A 14,821-nucleotide genomic window follows, 5' to 3' on the forward strand; every position below is an offset into this window, starting at 1 on the left:
CGAGCGTCCTTGAGGACCGAACCAAGCTGACAAGCTTCCTAATTTGTTCAAGCATCTCAAGGGTACTGCCAGGTAAGCCCATCAAATAATGCATTAATTTCAGTGGTTACATAATGTGATTGAATTGGGTTACATAACAGCTAATAACAAAGAGGTGGACCTTGGTGGGTAACATGGTTCCTAATAGGCTGAGAAGGGTAGTAAAGGGGCCCCGTATTGGATGGATTCAGAAGGAAATACTTTGGCCTTGATGCAATCAACGTACTATTGTTCATATCTCACTCATTTTTCCTAATGATTTTTCAGATTTGTCCCCTGCAAAAGCATCTGGGGCACGACTGCGTGATCAAAATATGAAGGTAATTTCAGATTAAGCCGACATATGCAGGGTTTACTGTGAATGCAGTCTCCGCTGACGGGGAACATTGCCTTTAAATGTAATCATGCTGTAACGCTGATCATCAGCGCTACGGATTGAATTCAGCGCTTAATCACACTAGCTGTGAAAAATGTTTGAAAACAGAAACAATATTCCCAAGATATAATTGATTGTGAGTGACCCCCCCCCCCCCTCCAAGGGTGTATGCTAATTATACATTCCTTATTGGGAATTATTAGATTTAACACTTATGCTTCAGCACTAGGCTAGAGTTCCTCGTCAGAATCAGATGGAAATGACTAGCGAGAAGTGTTTTCCAAAGCTCTACTAAGAGGAGCTGTCTGAATGTCATTCAAAACACCAGTGGTGCCGAGAGAAGGGGTCAGATATTATGAGAGAGCGAGAGAGAGAAAGCCATGAATAGCTAAATAATATTTGAGGAAAAAAGGAACGAAAATCCTGTGTCTGCAATTGCTGCATGGTGATGGGTTTGCTTCGCTACCATGACGGTTTCAATTTTCTGTAATGGTGTCTGCTGTATGTACTGTAGCACCCGCATGGCAATGTGAAGGAGTGTTTCACAGTCACATCTAGCCTGATGAGTAGCTTGAGAGGGAGAGAAAGAGAGAGATGGATTTACAATCTCGATGAACCGCTTCACTGATGGACAGATAGCAACCATTAGGAAGTAATTTACAACCCAGAGAGGGAGAGAAAGGAAATCTTATGATTAGCATTATGAATTATTTATACAAGGGTTTCAATTCTTCAGATAGAGGGAACTTATTCCTGCTGGAAAAAAGGCTGCTGTCTCCCTTTGTACTTGATTGGACTAATGATTTAGGAGCTAGACCACACACGCACAACCATACACTTGCTTGCACGCACACATACACACACACACACACGCACACAGTCATTTGTACACMGAGGAGCAACAATCCCCAGCTGTGGTTTATTAAATTGATATTCATAGTCCACATAGTCCCAGAACATCTTGAAGATATGACAGTAATGATGGAGAAGAGCTTTTTCAATTCAAAACAATGTTTCCATTGCACATCGCAATTCTCAGAGCAGGGCGATAGCTACTGAATTCAGCAACTCTCTTGGTCCTTCACTGTTAATGTTATACAACAGGAGCAACACAGAGCTCCTAGAGGTCTTTCTACCTGGAGTCGCTAGGGGGCCAAGGCATCATGGGCAACAGGCAGTTCCAGGGAGCCATGGCAACAGCAGACTCATATACTGAGTGCACAAAACATTAGGAGCACCTTTCCATGACAGACTGACCAGATTAATCTAGGTGAAAGCTATGATCACTTATTGATGTCACTTATTAAATCCACTTCAATCTGTGTAGATAAAGGGGAGGAGACAGGTTAAATAATGATTTTTCAGTGGTGTAAAGTACTTGAGTAGTAGTTTTTTKGGGTATCTGTACTTTACTATTTATATTTTTGACAACTTTTACTAAAGAAAATTATGTACTTTTTACTCCATCCCTGATACCCAAAAGTACTCGTTACATTTTGAATGCTCAGAAGGACAGGAAAATGGTCCAATTCACACACTTATCAAGAGAACATCCCTGGTCATCCCTACTGCCTCTGATCTGGCGGACTCACTAAACACATGCTTTGTTTGTAAATTATGTCTGAGTGTTGGAGCATGCCCCTAGCTATCTGTAAATTTAAAAAACAAGAAAATGATGCCGTCTGGTTTGCTTAATATAAGACATTTGAAACTATTTATACTTTTACTTTTGATACTTAAGTATATGTTTGCAWTTACATTTACTTTTGATACTTAAGTATATTTAAAACCAAATACTTTTAGACTTTTACTCAAGTAGTATTTTACTGGGTGACTTTTACTTGAGTCATTTTCTATTAAAGTATCTTTACCTTTACTCAAGTATAACATTTGGGTACTTTTTTCCACCACCGGGATTTTTAAGCCTTGAGACAATTGAGACATGGATTGTGTATGTGTGCCATTCAGAGSGTGAATGSGCAAGACAAAAGTTTTAAGTGCCTTTAAACGGGGTATGGTAGTACAGTAAGTACCAGGCGCATAGGTTTAAGTATGTCAAGAACTGCAACACTGCTGGATTTTTTACGCTCAACAGTTTCCCGTGTGTATCAAGAATGGTCCACCACCCAAAGGACATCCAGCCAACTTGACACAATGGTGGGAAGCATTGGAGTCAACATGGGCCAGCATCCCTGTGGATGCTTTCGATACCTTGTAGAGTCCATGCCCCGATGAATTGAGGATGTTATGAGGGCAAAAGGGGTTGCAACTCAATATTAGGAATATGTTCCGAATGTTTTGTACACTCGGTGTAATAGCTACTCTGCATCAGACTGCGAGCCATGGAGAATAGAGACAGATATGGAGGGAGACGAAGCCAGATAAAAGAGGGATGATGAGGGGAAGGCAGATARGTCATCTTTTGAAAGGTTGTCCTCATCTCACTGCAGAGAACAACACCTCTGGCTGCTGGGAGTCTGAAAGGTGTTTTTCCTCCTCTACCCATTCCATCAGTCCAACTCTACAAACCAGACGCCCCTCCTCAAACCCAACTCAACGCCTCTCCACCTCAACCCAGCGTCCTTAGCTTCAGCCTCACCCCCACCTCCAGGAGGATTATTCAGGCTTACACAGCCGTGCTGCGACCCAGCAGAGGGAAGGACGTGGGCAGGCCACAGCTCTGCTCTAGCCGCCTGAGCCCCTGGATACTTCTCAGCCCCAGCTCTGGCTGTGTGTGAGTCCGGCCCTCGCGGGGCATGGTTGTAGTGGCCTGGGCCTGCAGGGAGAGGGGCTCCGTGGGGAGGGTGTTGTGGTTGAGGTCCATGGTAGACAGCAGGTGCCCCAGGGAGTCCCAGCGTCGGGCAGTGGGCAGGCGGATCAGGGAGGAGTAGCCCCGCTCTGAGAACACTGTGACCGGAAGAGTCTTGGAGGTCTCAGTCTCCTGCTGCTCCAGCCTGGAGGTCCGGGAGGAGGGCTTGATGTTTGTGCCCCCCCGGCTGTCAGCCAGCACCTCACAGTAGGGAGGAGGGGGGTCCTCCATCAGAACAGCCTCCTCATAGCAGGGGGGCTTTCCAAACACGTCAGTCTCTGGGGAGGAAACAGACAAACGTGTACAGTATGTTAGTTTCCCCTTAACAATGTAAAGTGCCGTTGGCATTGGAAAAGCTTAATATAAACCAAATCCATCATTATTATCAAATGCTACTTTACCATGGACACAGTCATATTAGGCCATGGTATTGTCAGTGTTTAGGTCTAAAGGTAGACCTTAGTGATCCTGTGGAAAGGGTTGTGTGGGTGTTTATCATTGCTAAGCTGACTCCTGCTGGCTATTACATCATGTTAATGTAGCAGTAGCTTCACTGATGCCTCAGTCATTTCAAATGGCTGACTATACATCTAAAGTTACTGATACCACTGCCAAGTCCAACTCCTACACTGACAGCTCTGCCTTTAAACTGGGAATCATGTGGGACACAGGTTGAGCGGTGAGCATTCCATTGATGATTACAGTAGCCGACAATAAAGGCTTCTTTGATGACTCAATTCGGACTCTGTGCATTTTGAAGTACTGAATGGCTTCACACATGTGCACACATTCACACACACACAGTGTAAAGAGAGCTTAATGAGATATTTGTTCTGACAGAAACATTCAAGCCACAAGTCGGAGGCTAATTTACTGATGTATTCAGCACAATCATCTGGATTCACTCCCTTCAAAGCTCACAAAGAGAAAACCCACAGGAACAGAACAGGTGTGACACAGAGAGAGGGACCTGTAAAAGATGGAATGAGAGTAGAGGCGAGCGGGTAGATAGACACTGTAGGGCCGAACCGAGCCAAGCCTGTACTAGTGTTCAGTGTGAATTAGACAATTCATTCTGAAAGCACTGTGCATTTCTTTTCAGGGGAAACAAATCATTGAGAGCTTGGGACTATAAGGTTCTATCTGCATTTTATTGTTCTGGGGTTAGGGTTAGGGTTATTGTTCTGTTCAATGTTCTCTACACATATCGTTTTCTAAATACCCCAATTCATGTTTTTAATTAAGTTCAAAAGAATACAAGATAAAAATTGCTGACACCATTCAAACCGATAAAGGTTCAGAACTTTCTTTTTACAGATAGAGCCTTGTGCTCGTCATGTTGATTGTAAGGAAAGTATCATCAATATATTATTGTTTTGGGCTTTTGATCATCCCTGAATGTAGAACATTTATTTTAACTCTGTTTTTTCTGTCTTTGAAAACAGGTATCACTGCAATTGATACATAAAACATAGTGAGCATGCTTTGATGTGACAAACAGTCAGGTAGCACGAGGCAATAACATGAAATCTGTAAAATAATTAGTGGGCGGTAAAGTACATTCAACTGTATGAAGTGTTCACGCCTCCAGGGTTTACCATATAGGGACGGCTTCCTTTCGAATGACGTCATGTGAGGTTAGTACAGTTGAGACGTCATAGGTTATTCACGCCTGGAAACTCTGATACACTTGTGGTTTGAACAACAGAATACAAGTCAGAGATAAGGATGTGGAGAAAACGGGTGCAGTAATATCTCCTTGGATTCTGACTACTCGGTGATGAATCTGGAGGGTTGTAAATGTAGCTAGCTAGGCTAATAACAATGACACACCCTCTGACCACACCTCTGGAGTGCTTTATTTGTAGTGCTTTGACAGTGCTACTTCCTCCAGTGTGGAAACCCAGGCTGATAAAGGGAGAGGTACTACTAATCATAAACTCAATTTTCCAGCCCGCATCTCTTTCAAAGACTACCCACAGCCTTTCTATACTATATAATGGGAGAACCTCAATTGCATACTCCACTCGTCCGCTCTCCTCGCCTCCTCCTCAAAACTCATCGGAGGAAGCAATTCGCTACACCCGCTAAAAATGTGTATGTGACAAATAAAATGTGATTAGATTTGAGGAGAAGGTCAGAGAGGTGGGACCATTGGCTTTCTCATCCAATGGGTTTTAAGGAGGCAAGGAGAGAAGATGCGAGGAGAATGCAGTTGAGATTCTCCCTATATATTCCAGGAAGCCATACAACTTTGCACAGAATGTTTTCTAATGGAAGAATGGAATGGAAGAATGGAAGAAATGTTGCTGCTCTCTAAAAACACGACAACTGATTGATGTCAAGGATATGGAATGTGTGATATGCAAATCCTCCACAGCATGTGTTCGATTCATCCAATGGCATTGAGGAATACACCACCTCAGTCATCGGCTTCGTCAATAAGTGCATCGATGACGTCGTCCCCACAGTGACTGTACGTACATATCCCAACCAGAAGCCATGGATTACAGGCAACGTCCGCATCGCGCTAAGGGCCAGAGCTGCCGCTTTCAAGGAGCGGGAGACTAATCCAGACACTTATAAGAAATCCCGCTATGCCTTCAGACGAACCATCAAACAAGCAAAGCGCCAATACAGGATTAAGATTGAATCCTACTACACTGGCTCTGACGCTCGTCGGATGTGGCAGGGCTTGAAAACTATTACAGCCTACAAAGGGAAACCCAGACGCGAGCTGCCCAGTGACGGCGAGCCTACCAGACGAGATAAATGCCTTTTATGTGAACGATGTGAACAAAACCTTTTAAACAGGTCAACATTCACAAAGCCTCTGGCCCAGACAGATTACCCGGGCGTGTACTCATAGCATGTGCGGACCAAGTGTCTTCACTGACATTTTCAACCTCTCCCTGGCCGAGTCTGTAATACCTACATGTTTCAAGCAGACCACCATAGTCCCTGTGCCCAAGGAAGCGACGGTAACCTGCCTAAATGATTACCGACCCGTGGCACTCAAGTCGGTAGCCATGAAGTGCTTTGAAAGGCTGGTCATGGCTCACATCAACAGCATCATCCCGGACATCCTAGACCCACTCCAATTCGCATACTGCCCCAACAGATCCACAGATGATGCAATCTCAATCGCACTCCACACTGCTCTTTCTCACCTGGACAAAAGGAACACCTATGTGAGAATGCTGTTCATTGACTACAGCTCAGCATTCAACACCATAGTGCCCACGAAGCTCATCACTTAGCTAAGGACTCTGGGACTAAACACCTCCCTCTGCAACTGGATCCTGGACTTCCTGACGGGCCGTCCCCAGGTGGTAAGAGTAGGCAACACGTCTGCCACACTGATCYKTAACACTGGGGCCCCTCAGTACTTAGTCCCCTCCTGTATTCCCTGTTCACCCACGACTGGGTGGCCAAACACGACCCCATTAAGTTTGCTGATGACACAACAGTGGTAGGCCTGATCAACGATGAGATGGCCTATAGGGAGGAGGTCAGAGGACTGGCAGTGTGGTGCCAGGACAACAACCTCTCCCTCAATGTGAGCAAGACAAAGGAGCTGATCGTGAACTACAGGAAAGGTGGGCCGAACAGGCCCCCACTGCATCGACGGGGCTGTAGTGGATCGGGTCGAGAGTTTCATGTTCCTTGGTGTCCACATCACCAACGAACTATCATGGTCCAAACATACCAAGACAGTCGTGAAGAGGACATGACAAAACCTTTTCCCCCTCAGGAGACTGAAAAGATTTGGCATGGGTCCCCAGATTCTCAAAAAGTTCTACAGTTGCACCCTTGAGAGCATCCTGACTGGTTGCATCACCGCCTGGTATGGCAACTGCTCGGCATCTGACCGTAAGGCGCTACAGATGGTAGTGCGTACGGCTCAGTACATCACTGGAGCCAAGTTTCCTCCCATCCAGGACCTATATAATAGGCCATGTCAGAGGAAAGCCCATACAATTGTCAGAGACTCCAGTCACAGACTGTTTTCTCTGCTACCGCACGGCAATCGGTAACGGAGCGCCAAGTCTAGGACCAAAAGGCTCCTCAACAGCTTCTACCCCCGAGCCATAAGATTGCTGAACAATTCATAAAATCGCCAACGGACAATTTACATTGACCCCCCCCTTTGTACACTTCTGCTACTCTCTGTTTGTTTGTTACCTATGCATATTCACTTCGCCCCCACCTACATGTACGGATTACCTCAACTAGCCTTTACCCTCCCACACTGACTCGGTACCGGTGCCCCATGTATATAGCCTCATTATTGTTACGGATCCCTCTGGAACTTTCATTACGCACACCTGTCCCCTATTCCCATTGATTAGTACGTGTATGCGTGTGCCCTTTGGTTTCTTGGTCTTCATCCCGTAATGTGGGTACAATACAATACCCTATTACGCATTCCTGCGCCTGTCTCCCGAATCATTTATGCCGACGTGACAGTTGTTATTCTTATTGTGTTACTTTTTATTTTAGTCTACTTGGTAAATATTTTCTTCTTCTTGACCTGCACTGTTGGTTAAGGGCTTGTAAGTAAGCATTTCAAGGTAAAGTCTAAACTTCTTGTATTTGGCGCATGTGACAAATAAAGTTTGATTTGAAGTGTTGTCATGGTGGCACTGATCTGCTATGTACAGTTGCCTTTAAACAGCTTGTAAAATTCCAGAAAATTATGTCATGGCTTTAGATGATTCTGATAGGTTAATTGACATAATTTGAGTCAATTGGAGGTGTACCTGTGGAAGTATTTCAAGGCCTACCTTCAAACTCCGTGCCTCTTTGCTTGACATCATGGGAAAATCAAAAGAAATCAGCCAAGACCTCAGAAAAACAATTGTAGACCTCCACAAATCTGGTTCATCCTTGGGAGCAATTTCCAAATGCCTGAAGGTACCACGTTCATCTGTACAAACAACAGTACGCAAGTATAAACACCATGGGACCACACAGCCATCATACCGCTCAGGAAGGAGATGCGTTCTGTCTCCTAGAGATGAACGTACTTTGGTGCGAAAAGTGCAAATCAATCCCAGAACAACAGCAAAGGACCTTGTGAAGATGCTGGAGGAAACAGGTACAAAAGTATCTATATCCACAGTAAAACAAGTCCTTAATCAACATAACTTGAAAAGACCGCTCAGCAAGGAAGAAGCACTGCTCCAAAACAGCCATAAAAAATCAACTACGGTTTGCAACTGCACATGGGAAAAAGATTGTACTTTTGGAGAAATGTTCTCTGGTCTGATGAAAACAAAAAATAACTGTTGACCATAATGACCATCGTTATGTTTGGAGGAAAAAGGGGGAGGCTTGCAAGCCGAAGAACACATCCTAACCATAAGCACGGGGGTGGCAGCATAATGTTGTGGGGGTGCTTTGCTGCAGGAGGATTGGTGCACTTCACAAAATAGATGGCATCATGAGGAGGAAAATTATGTGGATATATTGAAGCAACATCTCAAGACATCAGTCAGGATGTTAAAGCTTGGTCGCAATGCATCTTCCAAATGGACAATGACCCCAAGCAACTTCAAAGTTGTGGCAAACTGGCTTAAGGACAACAAAGTCAAGGTAATGGAGTGGCCATCACAAAGCCCTGACCTCAATCCAATAGAAAATGTGTGGGCAGAACTGAAAAAGTGTGTGCGAGCAAGGAGGCCTACAAACCTGACTCAGTTACATCAGCTCTGTCAGGAGGAATGGGCCAAAATTCACCCCAACTTATTGGTGGAAGCTTTTGTAAGGCTACCTGAAACGTTTGACCCAAGATAAACAATTTAAAGGCAATGCTACCAAATACTAATTAGATGTACAGTCGTGCCAAAAGTTTTGACAATGACACCATATTAATTTTCACAGTCCTGCTCAAGTTTGTATGTTGGCATTATGCATATCCAGAATGTTATGAAGAGTGATCAGATGAAATTGCAATTAATTGCAAAGTCCCTCTTTGCCATGCAAATGAACTGAATCCCAAAAACATTTCCACTGCATTTCAACCCTGCCACAAAAGAACCAGCTGACATCAATGTCAGTGATTCTCTCGTTAACACAGGTGTGAGTGTTGACGAGGACAAGGCTGGAGATCACTCTGTCATGCTGATTGAGTTCGAATAACAGACGGAAGCTTCAAAAGGAGTGGTGCTTGGAATCATTGTTCTTCCTCTGGGAACCATGGTTACCTGCAAGAAAAACGTGTCAACATCATGCTTTGCACAAAAAGGGCTTCACAGGCAAGGATATTGCTGCCAGTAAGATTGCACCTAAATCAACCATTATCGGATCATCAAGAACTTCAAGGGGAGCGGTTCAATTGTTGTGAAGAAGGCTTCAGGGCGCCCAAGAAAGTCCAGCAAGCTCCAGGACCGTGTCCTAAAGTTGATTCGCTGCGGGATCGGAGCACCACCAGTAAGAGCTTTGCAGGAATGGCAGCAGGCAGGTGTGAGTGCATCTGCACCGCAGTGAGGCGAAGACTTTTGTAGGATAGCCTGGTGTCAAGAAGGGCAGCAAAGAAGCCACTTCTCTCCAGGAAAAACATCAGGGACAGACTGATATTCTGCAAAAGGTACAGGGATTGGACTGCTGAGGACTGGGTAAAGTCATTTTCTCTGATGAATCCCCTTTCCGAATGTTGGGGCATCCGAAAAAAAGCTTGTCCAGAAAGACAAGGTGAGCGCTACCATCATTCCTGTGTCATGCCAACAGTAAAGCATCCTGAGACCATTCATTGTGTGGGGTTGCTTCTCAGCCAAGGGAGTGGACTCACATTACAATTTTGCCTAAGAACACAGCCATGAATAAAGAATGGTACACAACACATCTCAGAGCGCAACTTCTCCCAACCATCCAGGAACAGTTTGGTGATGAACAGTGCCATTTCCAGCATGATGGAGCACCTTGCCATAATACAAAAGTGATAACTAAGTGGCTCGAGGAACAAAACATCGATATTTTGGGTCCATGGCCAGGAAACTCCCCAGACCTTAATCCCAACTTGTGGTCAATCCTCAAGAGGCGGGTGGACAAACAAAAACCCACAAATTCTGACAAACTCCAAGCATTGATTATGCAAGAATGGGCTGCCATCAGTCAGGACGTGGCCAAAAGTTAATTGACAGCATGCCAGGGCAGATTGCAGAGGTCTTGAAAAAGAAGGGTCAACACTGCAAATATTGACTCTTTGCATCAACGTCATGTAATTGTCAATAAAAGCCTTTGACACTTATGAAATGCTTGTAATTATACTTCAGTATTCCATAGTAACATCTGACAATCATATCTAAAGACACTGAAGCAGCAAACTTTGTGGAAATTAATATTTGTGTCATTCTCAAAACTTTTGGCCACGACTGTACATGCCCTGTATGTGTCCACATATTCACAACAAATTACACTATAGTTTTTATGATCTCTTTTTCCACTACACATTCATAATGCCCTGCTTTGGTCTCTAATATTAGTTCCAGCCGCTATATGTATGAATAAAAATTACTTCCATACAGTAACAATGGAGGCCCAGAACACTGGGAGATGAAAGGAGTGTTTCGTGTGCTGCGCCAGGCGGCTGTTTGTTTCCAGTGTCAGCAATGCCTCCAAACCTAGAGAGAGCCACAGGTGCAGAGGGCTGGCAGGGCCGTGGAGGAGTATGGAGGGTGGTGGAATGGCAGGGGGGGGACAAGGCTCAGGGACTATCCAGAGGGGAGCCACCTTCACTGGGGACAGGATTGCTAATCTCAGCCTACGTGACACTGGGGCTCCGGGGCCCACATCTGCCGCCAAGGACAGCCCCTATGACGCAAGCACAACAGCATCTGCATGGAGGAAGGTATTATTGGAAAAAGTCCTTTCCAATGCTGGAGGCCTATGGTCTCAGCATGAGGAAACGGCAATAAAAAATGTACATTTTATGTCCTGGAGCTATAATGACATTTGGGGGAGGATATCCCCATTTTTCTACCACTCTGAGGTGCACCCCTTAACCAGCCTGTCCTTGCTGCCTTGGTACTGAGTTCCTCTGTCTGGCTGTTGTGCTTGCTAGCCCTCTCTGTCTATTTCAATGGCTGCTGCTAGCCAACCTTTCATGCCACTGACTGACTGTCACGCCGTTAGCGCCAACTAAGTGTCGAGCTGCTAGCAGTCTCTGTCATTGCGCTGGCTACTGTGCTGCCAACTCTACCACTGCTCTGCCTACACACCGCCTACTCTACAGCGCTAACTGTCACCATGTCACCCACGAAGGAACACAGCTACAGATACAACAAGAGCCTACAGCAAACCTTCATAGTCACTGCTGTCATGCCTGTAGCATGTAATGTACAGACAACTGCAGGTGTCTCCTGGGTTATGTGCTTTGTGTGTTTATATTGCTCATATATATTGCTCATATTGAACTGGAAAAGGAGCTGTAAAGAGGTTGCATGGTAAGCATCAGAAACAAAGAGCTAAATCAAACTTTTTTGTTGTTGTATTTGTCACATGCGCCAAATACAACAGGTGTAGACCTTATAGTGAAATGCTTACTTACTTCCTAACCAACAATGCAGTTTTAAGAAAAATAAGTATTTGGTAAAAAAATAGATAAGTAAAAAACWAAAATAACAAATAGTTAGTTGCAGTAAAATAAGAGTAGCGAGGCTATATACACAGGCTACCGGAACAGACTCTATGTGCGGGGGCAAAGGTTAGTCGAAGTAATTGAGGTAATATGTACATGTAGGTAGAGTTAAAGTGACTATGCACAGATAATAACCAGAGAGTAGCAGCAGCGTAAAAGGGGGGGTGGGGGGGACAATGCAAATAGTCTGGGTAGCCATTTGATTAGCTGTTCAGGAGTCTTATGGCTTGGGGGTAGAAGCTGTTAAGAATCCTCTTGGACCTAGACTTGGCACTCTGGTGCCGCTTGCCGTGCGGTATTAAAGATAAGTCTATGACTAGGGTGGCTCGACGATTTTTAGGGCCTTCCTCTGACACCACCTAGTATAGAGGTCCTAGGTGGCAGGAAGCTTGGCCCCAGTGATGTACTGGGCCATACGCACTACCCTCAGTATGTGCGTTACGGTCGGATGCCGAGCAGTTGCCATACCAGGCAGTGATGCAACCAGTCAGGATGCCCTCGATGGTGCAGCTGTAGAACCTTTTGAGGATCTGAGGACCCATGCCAAATCTTTTCAGTCTCCTGAGGGGGAATAGGCTTTGTAGTGCCCTCTTCACCACTGCCTTGGTGTGCTTGGACCATGATAGTTTGTTGGTGATGTGGACACCAAGGAACTTGAAGCTCTCAACCTGCTCCGTTACAGCCCTGTCGATGAGAATGGGGGTGTGCTTGGTCCTCCTTTTCCTGTAGTCCACAATCATCTCCTTTGTCTTGGTCACGTTGAGGGAGAGGTTGTTATCCTGGCACCACACGGCCATGTCTCTGACCTCCTGCCTATAGGCTGTCTCATCGTTGTCGGTGATCAGACCTACCACTGTTGCAAAGTTAATGATGGTGTTGGAGTCGTGCCTGGCCATGCAGTCATGGGTGAACAGAGAGTACAGGAGGGGACTGAGCATGCACCCATAAGGGGACTCCATGTTGAGGATCAGCGTGGCAGATGTGTTGTTACCTACCCTTACCACCTGGGGGCAGCCCGTCAGGGAGTCCAGGATCCAGTTGCAGAGGGATGTCTTTAGTCYCAGAGTCCTTAGCTTAGTGATGAGCTTTGAGGGCACAATGGTGTTGAACGCTGAGCTGTAGTCAATGAATAGCATTCTCACGTAGGTGTTATTTTTGTCCAGGTGGGAAAGGGTAGTGTGGAGTGCAATAGAGATTGCATCATCTGTGGATATGTTGGGGCGGTATGCAAATTGGAGTGGGTCTAGGGTTTCTGGGATAATGGTGTTGATGTGAGCTATGACCAGCCTTTCAAAGCACTTCATTGCTACAGACGTGAGTGCTACGGGTCGGTAGTCATTTAGGCAAGTTACCTTAGTGTTCTTGGGCACAGGGACTATGGTGGTCTGCTTGAAACATGTTGGTATTACAGACTCAGTCTGGGACAGGTTAAAAATGTCAGTGAAGACACTTGCCAGTTGGTTAGCGCATGCTCGGAGTGCACGTCCTGGCAATCCGTCTGGCCCCGCGGCCTTGTGAATGCTGACCTGTTTAAAGGTCTTACTCACATCGGCTAAGGAGAGTGTGATCAAACAGTCGCCTGGAACAGCTGATGCTCTCATGCATGTTTCAGTGTTGCTTGCCTCGAAGCGAGCATAGAAGTAATTTAGCTTGGTTGAAGTGTGTATGATTCAAAGTACTGCAGTCTAATCTTAATTAGTCATAGTATGTGTGTGTGCGTGCGTGCATCTGTGTGGTAGAATATTCAAAGCCGTAAAGAAAAGTACTGTATCGGTACATTACCTTGAGGGGAGGCCCAGCTGCCCTGTGGGAGGGAGTGAAGAATGTGCATTGGAGGGGAGAGGGTCAGCGGGGGGCAGAAATGGAGGAGCTCTCTGGTGGGGGGTTCCCTTCCCAACCCCCCTGGGCCCAGGCACTCCAATGGCTCCATCTCCAAGGCCCTCAGACACTGCTCCCTCAGACTCTCCTCCCTCCTCTTCTTCAGACGCCGCTGGACGAAGCTACAGAAGCAGCACAGCATGACGATGAGAGCCCACACCAGCCAGAACCCAGCAAAGCAGGCCAGGAATGTGTATGTGCCCTGGGACATCACCATGGTGATGAGAAACTAGTTGACTTGGCACTACCGAGGTGCGTGAAATGAGGAGCCAACTGGACTGGAGATACGTTAAATCAAATAGCACTGACTGTCACTGAGGAGACGGGAAAACATTTAAGTTAAAGACAGGGCTCCAGTTTCCAGAGGAGTTTGGTTGAATGTGTAGTCTTCTGTTGATTTGTAGTCATCTTATATCAGTGTGACAGCTGATGTCTCAGATCAGCCCTGATGACAGTGTACATGATCCCTGTTAAAATGACCGGCTGTCCAGTGTCTTCATACCCACACAACAACACCCACACCAACAGTACTGTCTCAGAGGCGCTTCTGTAGTCCAAAGGCCAGGTGTGATCAGTTGTTTTCCAGCCTGCTGGTCACTGCAGATCAGATGTCCTATGGTTCTTTACAGGTAAAACAAGGTCATCTACATTCTCCATGCAGTCTCACTGCAAAACACATTGTCTAAATCACATCCACTGTCCAGGTATCCTGAAAAAACACAGCTTAATGAAAACACAAATAAACACAGAGCACTGCTCCTCCTTCCCACTGAGATTGAAGGCCTGCTCTTCTCCCCAGCAGGCAGACTGAGAGGGCCCTCTGAGGGGTGAGGTCTGGGTGGGAGTCAGGCAGAGCAGTGCCACGTGACGCCCCCGGTCCGTCCCACAGCTGCCTCCTCCAGGACACCGGTTCCGTACACTCCTGCGGAGTTCTGAGCGCTTCCGTGGGGTTCTACTTGGTTCTGCGTCCCCCCTCTGGCACCCTGATCCCCAGACTATGGGTTCTGATGGGTTCTGGCACCTCAGAACTCCAGAGGACTCACAATGTCACGCTGCTCAACAAAGGGAGAGAGGGAGG

General features: G+C 46.0%; 1 protein-coding gene across 1 annotated transcript; it reads right to left on the reverse strand.

The window, feature by feature from the left end:
• Positions 1-592: 592 nt before the first annotated feature.
• On the reverse strand, positions 593-14,009 carry LOC111979972 (proline-rich protein 7-like). The gene is made up of 2 exons (XM_070449385.1): positions 13,643-14,009; positions 593-3,500 (listed from the first exon to the last, which is right to left on the reverse strand). The coding sequence occupies exons 1-2, from the start codon at positions 13,958-13,960 to the stop codon at positions 3,042-3,044; spliced, it is 777 nt and encodes a 258-aa protein (XP_070305486.1). The 5' UTR covers positions 13,961-14,009; the 3' UTR covers positions 593-3,041.
• Positions 14,010-14,821: the final 812 nt, after the last annotated feature.

Source organism: Salvelinus sp. IW2-2015, linkage group LG20 (assembly GCF_002910315.2).
Source record: "Salvelinus sp. IW2-2015 linkage group LG20, ASM291031v2, whole genome shotgun sequence".
NCBI classification, from domain to species: domain Eukaryota; kingdom Metazoa; phylum Chordata; class Actinopteri; order Salmoniformes; family Salmonidae; genus Salvelinus; species Salvelinus sp. IW2-2015.

What these genes read in the sequence shown, in the direction of transcription:
- LOC111979972 (XM_070449385.1), bottom strand. Translation starts at nt 13,960, where the DNA reads ATGGTGATGTCCCAGGGCACATACACATTCCTGGCCTGCTTTGCTGGG. An exon ending in GGGCCTCCCCTCAAGGTAAT is followed by an intron (nt 3,501 to 13,642) that starts GTACCGATACAG and finishes TCCTCCCCAGAG; the next exon opens with ACTGACGTGTTTGGAAAGCC.